The sequence below is a fragment of the Amphiura filiformis genome, chromosome 8, assembly GCF_039555335.1.
Source record: "Amphiura filiformis chromosome 8, Afil_fr2py, whole genome shotgun sequence".
Classification (NCBI taxonomy): domain Eukaryota; kingdom Metazoa; phylum Echinodermata; class Ophiuroidea; order Amphilepidida; family Amphiuridae; genus Amphiura; species Amphiura filiformis.
Genome location: NC_092635.1, coordinates 60,625,485 through 60,645,791, shown reverse-complemented (window position 1 = coordinate 60,645,791; position 20,307 = coordinate 60,625,485). Strand labels below are relative to the sequence as shown.

The window sequence follows — 20,307 nt, the reverse complement described above, 5'->3', positions numbered from 1 at the left end:
TTTGACAAAAAAGAAATCTGGAATTTTTTAAATAGTTTTTCCAGAAAAATCAAAATATCATGAAAAAAGTCGGAATAAAAAAAAAAAAAAAAATCACATTGCGCATTTGTTTTAAATTTCTCGTGAGCTTTGAGACAAACCTTTTTTTTTTTTTGGCCTTATGCTGTGTGTCGCGACATACTTTTCTAATGAAATTTAGGCTGCAGGGAAAAAAAAGTTTGGGAAGCCCTGCACTAGGAGGAGAGTGTGGACTATCCCTGTGCATAAAACAGATTGGTATTCTATCTTAATAGATTGTCAGGGACCACAATTGTGTACTTTCAGCGATAAGTGGTAATCTTCGCGAGGGATTTATTTTTGCTGATTTCGTAAATGGAGTTCCATCCGCGAAATTAACACCTCGCAAATATGTGTAATTAATGAATTGCAAGTATAGGCAAAACTGGGCAATCGCGAAAATAACAATCGCCAAAATGTCTCTCAATCCAAGTCGCGAAAATAACTACACAAAAATTACCACTTATGCAATTCACCTTGAGTTTGGTAGTGATGCTGGTGCTTTTCGCAGTTGCGCCGCAAGCGTGTCAACAAACCAATTTTGTTACGTGTATGTGTATTATATGCTCTGCATTAAAGTTTTAACATGCGCTATTCGATACTGCACCCAGCGATACACAAACCTATGTCACTACCAAAGTCAAGGTCAAAGACAGTTTAAATTCAAAGCATTGGGCTATTCCAGTTAAATGCAAACACCCCCTATGGAAGACATGACCACATGTATGGAGTATGAATTTCAAATAGGGTTACCTGAATGGGCGACTCCGTTTGAATTTCACACTCCCTGTGTGGGCAATTAAGGTCATGTCTTCAACAGGGGGTGTACATTTATGTATTTCAACAGATAATTTCAAACTATACTCTGATCAGCTCGTATTAGGTGGGACTCATAACATCGTGGATTGATATAGAATGGTGTAAACACAGCTGGGCGCAGCACCTATGCGAACTACGCTTTGCATTTTGCGTGAATGACACATGCTTTTGTGAATTTACGCGTGCGTAAATTGGAACTTTATTGACACTAACAAAAACCGAATAATTCCCGCCTATTAAGAGCTGATCATAGTATACTAATTTTAAAAGCCCACAAAAACATTTTTGACCCGTATGGAGAGTTTAATGTGAAGATGTTTGAAAATGCAGAAAAAAACAAATCACATAATTGTTCAAAACTGTAAAATGGCAAAGTTAGCATGTAAACATCACACATGTCAATCACAGTTCCCTATCCCAGGATTAATAGGAAGTAGGAATAGGTAGCCTACAATCCTATCCATGTGACAATTTTGTTTTGCCCTTTTTCTCAAACATGCTATTTTTTGAATCTGCCAAAAAATTACTCTGCAGTGTCATCTCAGTACTTAATATAATTAATAGAAACAAAAGTGACTATTTTTTGATATATTTCTCTATAATTACTTTGCTTAAAAAATAATTTGATAAACATAATATATAATGCTATAAACAAAGACAGTTGGAATGCAGGTACTAACAAAAATGTATTGTAATAATATAATACTATACAAACTACCCATAAAAATACAATAACGTGTTACTACGGTAACAGCCTACAACTAACAATGATAAATAATGTTTTATAAACTGTATAAATATATTATCTAAGTTGTATATACTCCACATTGACAAAATCGGCCTCGTGCAATTCTCCCCAGGACATTTTGGGTTATAATTTATTTCACACGAGATTTGGGGTTTACAACCACAAAGCCTAATGTATTTACATAATAGGGCTTGATGGGAGTATTTATAGTGGTGTTCGTGCTTCATCCGTCGTTTGATGCCATAAAGTATGTGTTCCTTTTAAAGTTTTTTTTGTGTGAAACTGACTTTAAGATGCATTGTAACTTATTATTAATATTGCAACTTACATGTATGAGGTGTTCAAATGTGCTTTATGTCATGTGACTTGTCCACCTTAAAGGAAAGTACAGTGGCATCAAAGATCAATGAATGTCCGCCACAGGACAGATCTAGAAGTAACATGTAAATCACATACAATGTAGGAAGTACTTCATTGATAAATCACAAGTGCAGTGACCTTTAGTCAGCTTCAGACTTATTCCACCTTTGGTAAGATAAGCACTGTATTATTTTACTATGTGAAAAATTCCAATTAAATTTTTTGTTATTTTCTCCTGGTTTGGACATCAACACAGAAAGCCTTTTAAGGTCTCTGGACTGTGCCCGACGGCCTAAACTTTGACCTGCAATCCAGAAGAGCACCAATGATGCTAAGCAAACAGTTTTTTTCTGTCATGACATTTTTCTTATTTGGATTGTGTTAATATGGAGTATAACTACATGTTTTCTACAATTATCAGGAGTTAAAAATAAGCTTAGCGGTTACACTCTTCTAATCTATATGACCTAATAAAGGATATACACAGTAGACTAACTAGATTATAGGACATGCACTCTTTTTGTATAAAGATATAACAAAATGACATCAATATATAGAACAAACACGAAAACTGCTTGCAATCTATCAGTAGTAGTGTAGGGAAGACAAAATATCATATTGTTTACACTAAGGAACTTAGTTTAACTGTTTACTTGTTGCACAGAGGGGCAAGATTATGTAGTACCACCCGCTCTAGTTCTCGAAAAGATGATACATGAAGCAACGTGATGCGATATGGCTGGCTTGGTTGGTCTACGAATATATGCAATTACCCAATCAGAATCCCATGTCAGAGATGCCAGTGACTTACCCCAAAAAATTCTGGAAATAATACAGACAATTGCGAGCCATAGGGAGCGTTGCGACCGGAGTGCAGTGCTTCATGGCCGGGGGTCCCTTTTAGATACAAAATTGCAAGTTTCCCCAAAATTGTTTTAAAATTAAACACAAATGATTGTAGCACTTTTCTCTAGGTCCAGGGACTCTCCAAATCCAATCCCTCCAAAACAAAAATCTTTTTTTTTTCAATAAAAAAATCGGAAAACCGAATAAATTTGGGAAACTGGCATCTCTGCTATGTCTACATGGTACAAGCGCTAAATCGACTAGACAATGCAAATGAATGTTGAAGGGTGTAAACTTTTATATGATATGTACTGTCCCTTCTCATCCAGGGTGCCTTTGATGTTGGGTTAAAATGGCAGCAGTGTGCCCATAAGCTATTCCAGGTAATATCCATATACCCCATGGAAGACATTTTCTTAACCTTCCGCACAGGAAGTGCAAATTTCAAATGAGTAACCTGAATGGGTGACTCCATTTGAAATCTACAGCCCCAGTGTAGGAGAGTAAGGTTATGTATTACATAGGGAATGTATGGATTTATATCGGTATAGCCCAATATACATGGTACATTACTGTAATCTCTTTTCCAACATGGCAGCTATACAATGCTATAACATTTTTAGAATGTTGTATATGTCTTTTGTTTTTCATTTGCACTTGCATTCTCCTCAAATGCACTTATAAACTAGGTATAGACCACTTGACATGTGACGTCATTGCCCAGCAGTATGCGCGCGAATTATGGCAATTTCCACTATTCTTTGTACTGCAGTGTGTGTACGCATCATAGTTTGCCCAGGACACATGTATTTTAAATCGCCCTGGTACAAGAAAGCCATTGAACAGTGTAGCAGTTCGTTCAAGCATATCGATAGACCAGTCCCTCACCTTTGTTGATAAACAATGATGTCAAGTGGTCTATACTTTCCACCATCTAAGTTCCTTAGTGTAGACTAAATTGAAATAAACACGATACAGTGGAGAACTCTGCTCATCCTCAAGTAATACTGTTGGGATATATGCCATCGCCTGTGCACAGGTATGGTCATATGGTATTGTCAAATAATATGAATAAATTAAACTTCTTCATGACAACAGAGTTCAAAACTGTATCTCACTTCTTATCTAGGTACATAGACCATAAGAAATTATTCTAAACTGACCAAGCATAGAAAACAATGATATTTCAAGTAATTGCTATCATCTAGGTGTATTAAAGAAACGCTTCTGATCAAAGACGAATTCTCCATGTTGAGTGCAGCGATACCTTATTGCTGGTCTTTGCACATAAGATATTCATTTATGCACTCAAAATAATGAATTCTTTAACCCCCTGAGCACTACCTGCCGATCTAACATTGCCTCTGATTGGTCAATTACATGATATCTTCACTTTAATCACCAATCAGAATGGAGCTTTGCAAATAGTTCACCCCAATTTTTTTGTGTGGTGAAATTAAACAATGTTGCTGATTGGGCCAATTGATAATGAAAACTTCTTTTTGGCCAATCGGCAGGTAGTTCTTATGGGGTTAAGTTGAGTAATGCTGCTTCTGCTTTCAACAGTGCCTACTTTTAGTAGATACCTACTGAAGAAATTATCATACAAAAATACAAGACTATATAAAATGCAGCATGGGGTAAATTTATTAGTAATGAAAAAACAGAAATGTGACCTTCGAATGAGACGTTCATAACATAGAACATAGAGAACCACCCTTTGGCAGATGAGTCGCCAAGTCCACTAGACCCACCCTTTGGCAAAATGGGTCGCCAAGTCCAAAACTAGACCTACCCTTTGGCAAAATGGGTCACTTAGTCCAAAACTAGACCTACCCTTTGGCAGAATGGGTCACCAAGTCCAAAACTAGAACCATCCTTTGGCAGATGGGTCGCCAAGTCCAAAAAATAACAGCCACCCTTTGGCAAAATGGGTTGCCAAAACTTGCCCAACATTTTATTTACAAATACAAGTTCTACTACAAAATACTCTTTGCAAGAAACCACCTACTTACTATGTATGCACAGTTGGAATCTTACAATGAGAATTGCTTTCTTGGTATCTGTGACCCTCCGAGTGGCTCAGAAGTTGTGAACATGATACATGTACCACGTAGCGCTGCATGTATAATCTTGTATATGGTACAACTCTCCTCTCCCAAGTAAAAATAAAGTATCTGTATGTAAGTGACACAGCAGATAGATGCTGTTTGACTTGGGAAGCAAGTGTTTGGAACCAGTGTAATTCCCAAGTAATATCACAGTATCTTATTTAGTTAATGTGACATGGGTCTACCGTTACATGCACAAAGGCCTGTGTTACTTTAAAAGTAGTAGAAGTGTATATAAACTCACGAATTTTACAACTTGGGAAGCTTCATTTTCCCCATAACTCCCCATATTGAAAACAAAAACACAGTTTTTATGCCAAATGTGAACAGAAATTAAAAACAAATGGATGCAAATTAAATGCAACTTTTATACATGTGTTTAGTACAACATGTATTTTGATCCAAAATTTGGCAACTGGTGTGCACCATTATTTCGGATTCCTTATTTTGGGGGTGCACTTAGACATGACCTTAATCTCCTGCACATGGGGTTGTAGATTTCAAATGGAGTCACCCATTCAGGTAATTCAATTTGAAATTCACAATCCCTGTGGAAGATTAAGGTCATGTCTTCCATAGAGGGAAACCCATGCTACTACTTGCCTTAAATTGGTTATTTTTGCAAGTGTCAGGCCGTGGCATAATTTGACATATTTTCCTTTCAATTTAGTCAAATTATTATTATCTCTGAAGCTCCAAATAACAAAGGGTTTTGTGACCAATTATTGATCGGTCAGAAACTTCCAATTAGTACCGGTCGTTTCCAAGTCAAGTGCTTTCCCGTCCAATTTGGGCGATTTACGTTCTAAATTCGGGTAAACCCGCCCAAATATCCGGTATTGGGCACTTTGCTGGAATCTTAAAAATTGAGGTACTTGAGAGAGTCATTCACTGTAGCCTGGCGAGCCAATTTGCCGCGCCTTGGCACTGAAAAGTTTTGGCAACACTGGATACTGCATTTTCATTTGCGATACAGATAATCTATTAAGTCTGCTCCGACATAAAATGCTTTAACTATTAGCAAAGCCATTGCTGCATTGTTATATAAGATGGTAAACAAAGCTGTATGGATGACACAAGACTGAAGACAAGTATCAAATCTGTTTTTCTGGTCTACACACAAGTTCCAACACTATTTTATATTTCAATCTTGTGCCACTTGATTTTTTAATTTTTTTTTTCGATGACAGCAACATTTATGACATACATTCTACTATGGCAGGGAATTAGCAGGTGAAGGCACAAAATTAAATCAACAGCCCAGAGAAGAAAATAAATTAAAAGCTGCCATATGCAAGTACATACACAGCACAATGTAGAAGATTCACTAAGGTACTATTGAAATGTCACATAAATGACAAAGAGAAAGGCATATGGCAGCAATTCTGTAGAAAACATTTAGCCACTGGGCTTAAATTTGTCAAACATATATATTATTATTATAGCTATTAATAGTTGTCCATTTTTAGAATTTCTATAACTGGCTTTTCTTTTACACAAGGCAGCCATTAATGGCTACTTGCTTTTTGGTTACACCATTGATCTGTTTGTATTATAAGATCTCCATTGGAAGGGAATTGCACTTTTTTACTGCTGTAATGGTGTACACAAATATGTGCATTCAATGTTTACATGTGCGTAGTATGTGTGTTCATTCTCCATCTACACAAGCGCGGAAGTGATACAATGTATTTACAATGTCCTTTTCTTTGTCGTTTGTGTCAGGGTATCGTGAGCACTTATCGATATGGGTGGAAGGAATCCTGACCCATCAATAAGACAGTAGAACTCATAATCCCAAATCACATACATGTGCATGATCATGAGTGATATTTAAGCGCAATGGGGCATCTGCAATGCAAATTGCGCTATTGAAATATTGGTTTATTATTATTATATGTGCACCAGAATCGAGATCTTTGATTGCAACTTTGGGAATAGACATTATCAACATTAGATATTGCATCATCTTATAGACCACTTGACATGTGACGTCATTGCCCGGGAGTATGCACACGAATTATGGCAATTTCCATTGTTCTTTGCCCTGTGGTGTACGTAGAACTACGTACGCATCAGAGCTTGCTCAGGGCAAGTGCATTTGAAATCGCCCACCACATTTCATAGTACAAACAAGCCATTCAACAGTGTAACGGTTCGTTCAAGCATATTGATAGACCAGTCCCATCCCCTTTGTGATAAACAATGATGTCAAGTGGTCTATACCGATGAGGCAATACACCTGTTTGCATCGTTACAATAATGCCAAATAGATTGTGATTGAGTGGCAATCCATGATCATTACATCAACTTGGTGTTAACTGCTAAACCAAGTCTGCATGATATGATACTCCCCCTCAATGGAGATCCCAACCACAACAAACTAATGCTGCGTATACGTCATCACCTTCACACCTCGGCTTGCTGCTTCTTTCCTTTGGTATATGTTAATTGCATGATGGTTGACCCATTCTGTCTTTTGCTTACCCATAATGGTTCATCCACCCCGTCCTAATTTACCAAGCCATCCTGTTGCGCAAAACACATTTGTTTCTGTGAGCCTGTACATAGATGTGACTTGAAATAGAACGGAGCAAATCAAACAATATAGGTCATCAATCTGACCCCAGTTTATCAATCTGACACCAGTTTATCAATCCGACACCAGTTTATCAATCTGACACCAGTTTATCAATCTGACATCTGACACCAGTTTACCAATCTGACACCTGTTTTTCATCGCATTCTACATAGATGTGACTTCAAACAGAATGGAGCCAAACGGACAGAATGGGTCAACAAACCCATGTCAGTTTCTCCTTGCAACTTGAAAGAGAACAATATAGATCTGATAAAACCAGTTTCTGCTTCAAGTTGTCCTCTCCTTCAAAATCCTGTTGGACACAAATACCATACGGCAATAGTTCTTCTTTTCATGCATTTTCAACAGGACTTTACCTCCACCGGTGTATAATTTGTTCCATATTACTCGGGAATTTTGCTAATATTTTCCCTGCTGAATCTGGCTTGCTTACCTTTAAACTCATTCCCTTTAGTTACATACAAGAACATTCTTCTCTTAACATACATCCACAGCTTAGTAGATTTAATAACATCTGAACAGAGTTGAACTTGATTCAGATATATATTTTGATGTGCACCATTCAGCATTTCACCATATCTACACAACTGCCACTTCAACAAACACTTAAATTTGCTCCCCAAAGGTGGGAGATAACCTTTTCTATGTTACAATAACGATTTCTTACAGTACATCTATTACTTGTAACATTCGTCTACGTTGATGTGCTAAATAGGATCAAAAGTACAATATCAATTCATAAAATTGGACTTAAACACCATTTTTGAAGCACACCATCCACCAGTTCTCAAAAGACAAAATAAACAGTACAAGTCATGCATAAAAGAGGGAGTTCAAACCAATTATACACCATGACAATATACTAGGCACTAATTCTCTTGATCAAGTGGTAATGCTTCATACAGCACAAACTGCGGGCAACCTGCCAATGTAATACATATAAAGCAGGTCTTAAGTACAAACCTCATCATAGAACATTTGCAAATATAAGCATCAAACTACACACCTACTTTGAATTTATTTACCTGGCTGATCACCAAGTTTTCAGCAAAATTCATCCGACAAGCAATCTTCAAATTCGTCCTCTTCTGCCTCATTTGTCTCACCTTTCACCTCTGGTGGCGCTTCTTTATTGTTGCTCCTCTCGTTGCCTGTGGCGGCATCTTCTTTCTCTCTTTCTCCTGCACCCGTAGTGACTTCTCTCGCTTCTGCTTGTGCGGCAGCTTGACCTTCTCCTTCGCTCTCATCATCGCCATCATTCTCATCTCCTTCTTCCTGTCGTTGAGTTGTATCGTTCGTTTTTTCCTGACCACTGTTAGCTTGACCGCTAGGTGCTACCCAATTAGACGCAGGCTCTCCACTGGCGTTATCGCTATCCTCCGACCGGTTACCATAGAAGTCGAAATAATCGCTCCATAGGTCGTCTTCAAAATCGCTATAATAGTCAAATTCATCAGACCAGTCGTAGTATAAGAACCAATCGTCTTCGTCGTCGCTACTCCAATCGAGTAGTCTATTGTCACGTTCCTCAAAGAAATCCCAGAGCTGTAACGCACGGAAAGTGCGTAATTTGCCATCGGCGTTGTTGTATTTGCGTACTTTAGAACGGTCCTCCTTTGAGCCATCTTGATAGGCATGGAGATAAAAGCATTCTGCTCCAAATGGACAGTTGCCCGCCCTTGATCAAAATACTTGCATGGTTTGATACTAGAAACAAACAAAAAACAGTCAGTGAAAACAAAGACATTAGATTTCCATTTTAGGAATTTGTATTTCAGTCAATAAATTGTAAGCAGAAGTTATCAAGTAAAATTCAAAGTGAATATAACTGACATGGTAAAATACCAAATTAAGACATAATTAAGTCAAAATATGAGGGTCATTCAAAATGTTCTACCTCCATCATCACTTCTCTGTTATCCTATGTGCCAAAGATGATGTCAAAGATGTTGAGTGTGTAGGAGCCCTAGTCTTATCAGCTTCAAGATCAATGATTTTTCAATTGGGAGGACTTTTAGTCATTGATTGTGAAGCTGATAAGACTGCCAGGATTCACAAAGCCTTACGATTGACCTTACAATTGATTTACCACACGTAGTCCCGTATTAGATCAATTACAAGATCGATTGTAATTCTTTGTGAAACAGGCCCAAGGTGGCTCAAAGAAGCCATTTGGATCCGCAGAAAAGGACATGGCACTCTAAACAAGGATGAAGGGGCCTACAAACTCAACAACATCTTTGACCAACTCATCACGCCCCCAATGGCAGTTCCTGTTGCCCATAAAAGGAAACGGTCTGATGTGATGAGTTGGTTAAACATCACTAAAATGTGAGTAAAAAAAAATCATAATTTTTCATAGGAATTGTTCAAAATGAACAAAATTTACTTTAAACATGTCTGCAATGCATTGATAAGAGAGAGAGAGAGACAGACAGACAGACAGACAGACAAAGACAGAGAGAGACAGAGAAAAAGCACTACACATTACCTTAGGGCTTGTTTATATTTTTCCACAATCTTGGTCTTTTCATCTGAATCCTCTACCCAGAAATCACTGGGTGTCACAAAATGTGATGCTACACGGCAAGTTGGACATCCTCTATGAAGTAGAAAGACACAAGAAAATTGCATGGTTACATAAGAAAGCCTGATACAATACACTTTCCCTTAGATGTTAACCCTTCGGATATTGTTAGACTCTTGTAGTTAACTAAGATAGACCCACTGCTCTTTTTTGCTCAATTATGCCATCTACAGTGTGTCCCAGAATGATCTATACCGTATTTGAAAAAACTATAAAAAATATATACCGGTAATCAATTGTATTTAATATGTGCAATACAATGACACACATGACACCTTCTTATTCTGTGACTTTCAAGTTTCATTCAAAAAGGTTTATTGGTTTTGGTGTGACATTGATATTATTGAAAACAGTGGTGTGCACAAAGGGGGGGCAGGGGGCACAGGCCCCCACTTTTGTTGGTCATTCGGGAAATTAGTCATTCCGCTTTGTTTACACTCCTAATCAGAATCCATTGGGGAACTGAACAACCTGCCCCCCACTTTCAATGTGCTGCGCACGCCACTGATTGAAAATGGACGAAAACTTAATGTGTGTAGTTTACAACACAAAAGTCTTATAAGGCCAAAAAAAATTATTGGTTGCCCTTCCGAGACAAAAATTTGGAGATCCGGTCAGTCGATCCTTTTTTTTTTTCATGGATTTTTCCTCCATTTTGAAAAGGCTTGTATGGACAAATGCTTGATTATTTTATGGTAAAAAATTGTGTGTTTTTGGACTGGATTTAAATGGAAATACTTCTTATTTTCAATCAAATATGCATAAAATAAAATGAGTGAATAACAAATATAAAAGTCCTTGATTCTGTCCAAATTTAAGGTTTCTTCTAAAAAAGTGATTGGAAAAAAAAATAGCCTAACAGATGGATTCTTATTATCACCATCGTTCAACCGTACTGTGCAATATATTGGAGAAATCATACATTCTTTTATAGGAAATACACCAAATTTGGCACAGATGTAGAGCTTACAATGCTGTAATTCTTCATATGGAATTAAGTGAAACATTTACAGAGATACAGAGAATGAAAACAATGTTACTGTCTTTTGCCATAGGTAGGTTAACTGTATGACACATAAAGTTAATTCCAAACTTCATATACTACAACTGGATGACTGAAAACATTCATCAATTTGTATGATACATACTTTGGCAAATGAATGCATCTTCCTGTTATTGTCATCACAGTTTACATTCATTGAAAAAAAAGTTAACCTCAACCATGGCAAAAGGAAGCAGACTATACAGCTATCTATAATTTGGTTCACCTCAAGTTTGGTAGTGTCCTCAATGCTACTTCGCGGTTGCGCTGCAAGCGTGCCAACAAACCGCCCATGTACGTGTGCATGTACACTTAGGGCGTTTAACTTTATGTGCGCAATTTGTTACTGCGGCGAGCGAAATACGTCACTACCAAACCTGAGGTGAACCAAATTATAGGCACCCGAGGAAAACACGATTTTGGAAGCCAAAAACAGCACCTCGATTTTCCAAAAAAACGCAAAAGAAACGTGATTTCTTGAAAAAGAACAAGAAGTATTATACTTCTTATTCATTTTTCAGGAAATCGTGTTTCTTAGACCCTCTATTTACTTGTTATTCAAGGTTGGATAAAGTTATACATTTTAATTACTTTTGCTTCTATTGACCAGCTAGCAATGCATGCTAATTCAATATGTCCCTGGCTGTTCAATAGAAGCAAAAGTAATTAAAAAACATACAGCTTTATCCAGCTTTGAATAAAAAACAAAGAATTTTTGTGTCAGTTCCTGCAGAACTGACACCTTTAGTACAGGTTTGACGATCATGTGACAATTCGAATCATCATATCGAAATATCACGTGCTCTGTAAAAATATCAATATCGATATCGATACTATTCGTCAATTCAGCCCCAAACCAAATCGCCCACATGCCAATTCGAACCCTGTATATTGATGTACAAAAAAAGTTGGCCAAATTTAACTATTTCGTGATTTTCTCCATAACCGTTGTTTTTACACCAAATCTGTATATTTAGATGAATTGATGTCTTGCATTCAGTCACAAACCAATTCGTTGTACTTTGTGCAATAACCCTCTATCTTTTAAACCAAATATCCTAAAGAGTCGTGCGATGTCGAACTTTTCCTCTGGTCATAAAGAACAAAACAAGTCAGCGTTACGTATCTGTATGCGTAGTCGCAGTTTGTGGCCCTCACAACACGGGCTTCGGTCCTAGGAAATGGAATATTACTGATAAATATATAAAGATGGCAAAATCAGTAAACCAGTTTAAGTTACAAATAAAGAAAAGTCTAATAAAAATTACATCTAATATTTAGGGATTATTTAATGACCTCACCCATCCCCCCCCATCTCCACTCCAACTATCAATTTCTTGTGTGGACTGTGGAATATCTATATGAAATGTTATAAATATTTATATTGGAGTCTTTCTTTGCATGTTCTGTATTAATGGTTAATAAGATATATTCACTTTTTTTTATTTTTAACCAAATATCCTAGAGAGTCGTGCCATATGTCAAATTTTTCTTCTGGTCATTATAAATATTTATATTGGAGTCTTTCTTTGCATGTTCTTCTCCTTTCTTTTTCTTTTATTTGTTAACTTTGTGTAATTGTATGTTGTAACTTAAGGCAGTGTAAGGGGTGCTCGCTTCAGGCCTTTGGGCCTTTTGAGCATCTCCTCATTCAAATGTTGTGTCTTTTATATTTTGTATGTTGATTTGAATGAAAATAAAATGATGATGTATGATGATGATGATGTACATCATTTCCTACAGAGTCGTGAGATATGTCAAACTTTTCCCTTGGTCATAAGGAACAAAAATGTCAGTGGTCGCATATCTGTAGGATCATTGGTTAATAAGATATATTCACTTTTTTTTTTTAACCAAATATCCTAGAGAGCCGTGCCATATGTCAAATTTTTCCTCTGGTCATAGGAACAGAAAAGTCAGTGGTCGCATATCTGTAGGATCATTGGTTAATGAGATATAGTCACTTTTTTTTTAATTTTGTGCACTTAACCCTCTATCTTTTTAACCAAATATCCTCGAGTCGTGCCATATGTCGAATTTTTCCTCTGGTCATAAGGGAAAAAAAGTCAGTGGTCGCATATCTGTAGGATCATCGGTTAATGAGATATAGTCACTTTTTTGTACGTTGTGCACTTAACCCTCTTTTTTTTTTTTTTTTTGGATATCGTTTGGAGTCAAATGATTTTTCATTTTAAAGCTTATGATATATTTTCTAAACACGAAATAAAACAAAATTGACCGCGAGCCGACTTTACAGCTGTTTCGAGATGGACGGTCACATATATTCATTAACATATTAAATCGTTTATCCCTTTTGGTCAATATCGAATTGGTTTGTGGCTGACTTAGCTTGGGGCCAAATGCATGAATTGGCATATGGCCAAGTCAACTGTGGACGAATTGCTTTGGCGAATCCACCTGCTTCCATGCTGACCAGGAAGTGCCGAAAAATTACGTACTTTTACAAAGCAAAAAGCAACTTTTCTAGGCATTGTTGACATGGTGCCTTCGCCCAAAAAGGTTTCCTACTATAAAGACCTAACTTTTAAGATGGTTTGTATGTTTGAAGGTGCAAAATTAACAATAAGCTTAAAATCATGGCCCGGTTTACCGCCGAGTTTTGCAAGTCACGACTTTGACAGATGACGTCAGACACTTATCTCTGTCTTGGTAATATCGACATAAGTCTTGATAATAATACGCTGTTTTACTTAGCCTATATCTGGTGGCAGCAGCATTTTCTACAGTCACGTGATAATGGCGCCATGATAATACACGGGGAACTGACGGTGTCCACATCTTTTTTTTTTTTTTCTTTTTTTTTTCAGTTTTTTGTATTTTATCAGTACTTAGAGCTGGTGGGGGAGAGAAAGCATTAAAATACATTCAGGAAAAAATACAACTCGAACCAAAGATGAAGGCTCCATTTCAAAATCAAAATTACAAAAAAACAAAAACAAAAAAACACCAGACAATGAGCAGGTTCAAAGACAAGGAAGATGACAAAACAGAGTCCTGACCCTATCCGAATCCTATTTTGACCTTTACACAACTAAAAGTACCAGCTCCCTTCTTCATCACATACAATATTTTTATAAAACATCCAGCATGTCCAGTGTTAATTAAACAAAAATCTTTTTGAATTGCGCTGGTATAGGAGTTGCAAGGGCCTGATACTTTGCTGATATCGAATGATGAAATTCGCCATCTTCCTCCTGTGAAAAATTTGAAGAATAGAAGGCTGACGTTATGCCAAAACACGCATGCGCCTATGTAAGTGTATAATTAGGCCTATTTAATGATAAAATGAACTACCACTAAATGTTCTTGTCAGTGCTGCAGTGCAAAACTTCTCTTTAACATTACATTAAAATAATAGTTACATTAAATTGGAACTGACACCAATTTTTTTCAGGAATACTTGTTTTAGGAACAGTGTTTCTCCAGTTCAAACCTTGAATAACAAGTAATTTAGGGTCTGTTATTTCTTTTTTTAATTTTTGTTAGAAAAAATGCAATTGCACCCAAAAATCGCAACTGCGGTCGTGAATACTACGATCGCGAATACTATGATCGCGTTTCCTTTAATGCCTACATCTATCTGTTACCATATTACGTCCATTTTCCTACCTGACAACTTTCTTCTCATATTGCTTAGCACTGCGCCATTTACGTATACACGCCAGGCAGTAAGGATGGTTACAATTGGATAATAGGCCAAATTTGCGGTCTTTTGGAGATGACTTCTCGAGGATGACCTCCATACAGATGCCACATGCTACGTCCTTACTGCGTTGGAAGGCAAAGGCCACTTGCATATTCTTCTCGTGTTCTGCCATGCATTGCTGTGGAGAGACGGGATGCAATTGGTACATTGGTTATGATGCGTTGTAAGTTATGACACGTTATAATGTCCTTGTCATAAAGAGCATGCCATTCATAGAGTTTACAGACTTTACTGCATGTATCTAATGGTATTGATACACATCGTAAATGGGATTTATAACTAGGACCTATCGTAAAATTTAAGGTAAAGATTGACAATTTCTAAAACTCTAAATACAGGCATGAGACTGCACTTTCCTAAAAAAAACTGAAAAAACTGAAAATGCGCATGAAATTGGGCAAAAAGTACCAAAAACAGGCTGAAATTAAATAAAGTTGCGGAAATTTTGACTATAAAAAAAACTGAATTCAGTTTTTAAACTGAAAATTCTCATGCCTGTAAATAGATGTACATAAATCCCAAATACATGATCGCTGTCGCTCAATTTTGAGACTATCACAACAAAATTATTTATGGTAGTACATGAAAGTATGTTTTACAAAAATATTATCTCAGCTTTTAATAAACTTACTTGGATATACGGTAAATAAGTTAAAATTTTGGTTCAAAGTTTGCTGAAGTACAGAAGCCGCCATCTTTAATTCACTACTTCCAGGGTCACAATGCATTGTGGGAAATCTCCCAGTAATGCATTGCGCAGTACTAGGAGATTTTGCTCTATCACAGGCACATCGTTGGAAGCGTTAAAAAAAATTACATTGCGATACTGAAAATTACATTTTGATATCATCGTCAATCGCGATATCACCCATACGCATCCTACATGTACTTACTGCTCTGTGTTCCTTGTTCTGTTTCTTGTCCGTTGGATGCAGACAGTACTCCCCACATAGATCACACGCGTTGCCATGGAGATACATACAGTTGGCACCATATCTGCATGTACCTTTGACGTTGAATGGACACAAACTATTCTGTTTCTTTGCCTCTGGGACAGGGTTCTGTTGTACTTGTTGCTCAGGGGGTGGGGGCTTGTGTACTATTGGTGGAGGGGGAATGGAGGGCGCTGTACTCACAGGTGGCGGTTCAACTCCTCCCATTTGAGCAACAGATAAATATGATGACGGTGGCACTGCAGCAAAATAAAAAAGAAGAGAAACTGTATTTATCTGAAACATTATTTTGGCATATAAGCTGACCATACTTTTTGGTATGCAAATGCTGGGATATATTTCTGACTTGACTCTTATAGCCCTTGCTAACTTGACTACAAGTTGACTCACTTGTCAAGTCTACTCAACTTGTATTCTGTGAGAATCAAACGATCCCGGCAAAGCTTCTCTGCAAGAATAGTCACATGATTTGTACAATTTGCAGCAAACTTCTAATCTAAGCCTGCTGTATTAACTGAAATAAGACTCCAGTTGAATGGCCAACTAATGTATGCATTGTAAATCAGGATACATACTAGTAGGTTCTCATAATCATGTTATCAGAAGTTTACTTTCAATATGCAGAAATTAATGAGAACCTACAGGTTTAGTCTCAGGCACAGACTGCACGTGGGTCATCGCGAACATTCAGTTTGGACGCTTGAACTGAAGGATCACATTGATTGTGATTGGCCACTTGATTTTGACAGACGTCAACAGGTCTCCTATGTTAACAACATTCACAATTGATCAATAACTTAGAGGTGAGGTGATCAGATGTGCAGTGACCAGACCGTTTGGCACCAGATTGCATGCGTCGCGAACATATAGGTTTTAGCCAGAAAACTGGAGGTGTTGTTTCCGCTCAATTGCAGGCATTTTTTTAGGAATGACAGAAAGTGGTTGAGAAGGATAGCTAGGCTTAGAGAGAAAACGCAATTTCGCTTTTCTCGCCGTGAATCTCGCTTTTTAGTGCTTTTCTCGCTTTTAAAAGATTCATTTCTACCACGAAAATCTATTTCTGTGGCGAAAGGTTGCAGAATTCGACAACCATTGCAACTAAAAAAGCTTAAGTTTGACCTGATTTTCCAGCCTGAATGTACAAAAACGGTCCATTTTCTGGCACATTCAAGCAACAACACAAGTAATATTCTTTATTTACTACTCAAACCTTGCAGTATATTGACCTTTTAAGCTGATTTATGAGGACAAAATGTGTGTATTTTTGATAGTCCGGTCGGCAATTTCCATGCTTTGTTTTGGTATCACTCAGGGGTATGAAGTCAATGAAATACTGCCCTCACTCAATTTTGTTACCTTTTTCTGATTTTCGCCAATTTTTGGGCATAAATCTCGCTTTTTTCTCGCATTTTGAAGTTGCCATCTCGCATTTTTGGTCAAAAAATTGCGTTTTTTCTCTAAGCCTAAGGATAGCATCACATGTTCAGATTCTGGAGCTTTATGGGTTACTCAGGTCTGGAAAAATATGTCACATTTGGAATCCAGGAAGCTCATTCTAGGGAAATTTTGGAATTTGGAGGGAAATTTAGGAATTTGGAGGGAAATATTGCTTCTCCATGTTAGAAATACATTTTAAATTATGGAAAAGTTTGCTTCCCCATGTAAGAAATATATTTTAAATTATGGACAAGTTTGCAGAATTTGCTTATCTTTCCGGGAAATGAACATTTTTTCCAGGCCTGGGTTACTCATTGTGTGGATAATAAAAGTAATCATTTTGTATCATTTTTTTAAAATCACACAGTATTCTCTTACCTGGATTTTGAAATGGTTGACCTGGATTTTGATACGGTTGACCTGGCACAAATGCTGCTGCATTAACATAATCCTGCATGTGTATCTGATTCATCTGACTGGTCACCGCTGCCATCATGTGTGGCGCCACCGTAAATGGACCACCCATTGGCATCGGCATCGACATCGGCATACTGACCACTGGGCCACCCATGATAGGACCTCCCATCATTGCTTTCTGTAGAGGAACCATTCTCCCCGGCATAGCCCCTGGAGGTGGCGGCAATGGCTGACTGATGGGTCTGTGTTGTGCTGCACTGATGAGTTGTGGTGCAGGGACTATCTGGATGATTTGAGGCTGCTGATTCTGGGGCTGCGGAGACATTGGAGGCATGGACACTGGATCAGGTCTCTTGTGGTCAAATCTGTCAACAGGAAATGCAAGAAAAATTTGAAAAAAATGCCATGTTTAAGACAATGCAATGTCGTAAAAGGTGGAACTATCTTAAACACAGGTTTGGAAGGTTAATAAAAAATTATTCAATTATCATCTGGTACTGTATTGTTTGTAAGAAACGTGTACTCGCTATTTGAACCAATCGGAGGTGCATAGCAACAACAGGACTGATCGATTTTAAGCTTTAGGTGATTCCTTGTAAAATTGTGGGATTTAATTGGATTAAAATTATATATACTTATGTATACTTATTTCAATTGAAGTGTTTAAGAATGAGAATAAAGGTATTGTTTTTAGCCACTGTCATGTATCTATCGTCTCATATAACACGCGACATCATTATTTTTGGCGTAAAACAACTCGGCTTTGCTTCGTTGTTTTACTTAAAATAATATTGTCGCCTGTGTTATATGAGACGATAGATACACTCCAGCGGCTAAAAACAATACCTTTATTCTCTAAGTATAGGCCTAATTCGAGTTCAGAAACAGAGCAGTGACTGGGCACATTTTTTTATACATTTTTTTAATGTAATTAGATCCCATTTAAGCTGTACATGAAAGCTGTATGTTGTTTACATGAGATGTACATTGTATTAAAACTGTTCAGTCTAAGTAGTGACTCAGGTCACATGACTATGATCATGATGATTGAGGTCACATGACTCGGTCATGAATCATCAAGGCAAAAGTAATACACAGCTTTCCTTGATCCTTGACAGAGCAAGCACAACTGAAGGTTACATTATCTAGAAAACATATGGTAGTATGGAGTCATGTTCTTTCAGGGACAAAAACCATAAGATCAACAAAGCCCTATCAACTTCACTTCAAGAAATTGAAAAATACAAACTTCTTTAAGGTGGTACTACACCCCTGTGGTAAATTTGTGACTATTTTTGCATTCTTCTCAAAAAATAATAACACACTGGTAACAAAAGTTATGTATATTATTGGGGCAAGGAATCCAATTACTACACTGAAATTTCAGTGACTCAAGACAAGCGGTTCAGTATAAATGATAGGATATGAGGTACATCCTAGCGGTACCTTATTTATTATCATAAATAACAAACCGCTTGACTTGGGTCACTGAAATTCCAGTGTAGTAATTGGATTCCTTGCCCCTATATAATATACATACCGGTAACTTTTGTTACCACTGTGTTATTAGTTTTTGAGAAAAATGCAAAAAAAGACACATTTATCGAGGGGTGTAGTACCCCCTTAACCGTGTCTTATTGACAGAACACATTACATGCAAATGAGAAGCAAGCATAAAGTGCATATACACAGAAGTCAAAGTTTGCCAGGTGCATTGGTGACATAATGCAGAGGTACCCTATTTAGTCCTTCAAGAATGACACACAAATATGACAAGTCTGGACTCTTCAAAACTCTTCAAACATACTTGGGCCTCATAAAAAATTGCTTTGATTGGCGTAACCCGACCGACCCTAAAAGTAGGCCCGACCCAACTTTTTTTTTCTTTTTTTTGCAAAAAATATAAATTAAAAAAAATCAAATTAAATTTTTTTAAAAAGAAGAAAAAAAAGTTCAAAGGCCTTTAACAAATACAATTTACAGCTTCAAAGTAAAAAAAAAATCCCTACCTACCTACTCTTAATTTTTTTTATGTTACGCCAATCAAACAATTTTTTTTTACGGCCTTACCTGCATTCATCCCCGTATCGGCACTTCCCTTCATGTAGAACTTGCACATAACTGGTGGCGTGCTGGTCTTATCATGAGCATATGGACAGTTGTCTCCAGATTTACACAGTCCATACAGATAATACCTGAAAAAACAAGAACGGTCATTAAATTAAAGCGAAGACTTGAGCTGAGCTCTCTAAGTCGGGACTCATATCTCGTTTGAGATTTCCCCAGTGTTCAACTTTTATTCTGTGCAGGTAACTTTTCAAATGTACAGGCTGCACAAGTGCATATAGAATATTAGTTGTAAATTACAGTTGGAATCAGAAACATAATGTGCCTCTAAATCAAAGAAGTAATATAAATTTACGAAATGACACCAATTTTTACTTTTCATCTGTAAAAAAGATGATTAGTTTCACAGCACAAACTTCATATTTTATATGGTTAAATTGTGTGCAAGTTACTTTCACTTTGTGCAGGTAGATTTTACCTGTACAAATGAAAGGAACTTTTTTCTGGTAAATCAAATACTGCTCCGATGTTATT

General features: G+C 37.1%; 1 protein-coding gene across 1 annotated transcript; it reads right to left on the bottom strand.

Moving 5' to 3' along the window:
- Positions 1-159: 159 nt before the first annotated feature.
- LOC140159314 (uncharacterized) lies at positions 160-19,844 on the bottom strand. Its single transcript, XM_072182741.1, is given in 7 exon segments — positions 160-9,219; positions 9,222-9,250; positions 10,035-10,145; positions 14,803-15,017; positions 15,793-16,091; positions 17,668-18,071; positions 19,777-19,844. Coding segments are annotated over 6 exon segments (1,659 nt in total). The 5' UTR covers positions 18,041-18,071; positions 19,777-19,844; the 3' UTR covers positions 160-8,587.
- Positions 19,845-20,307: the final 463 nt, after the last annotated feature.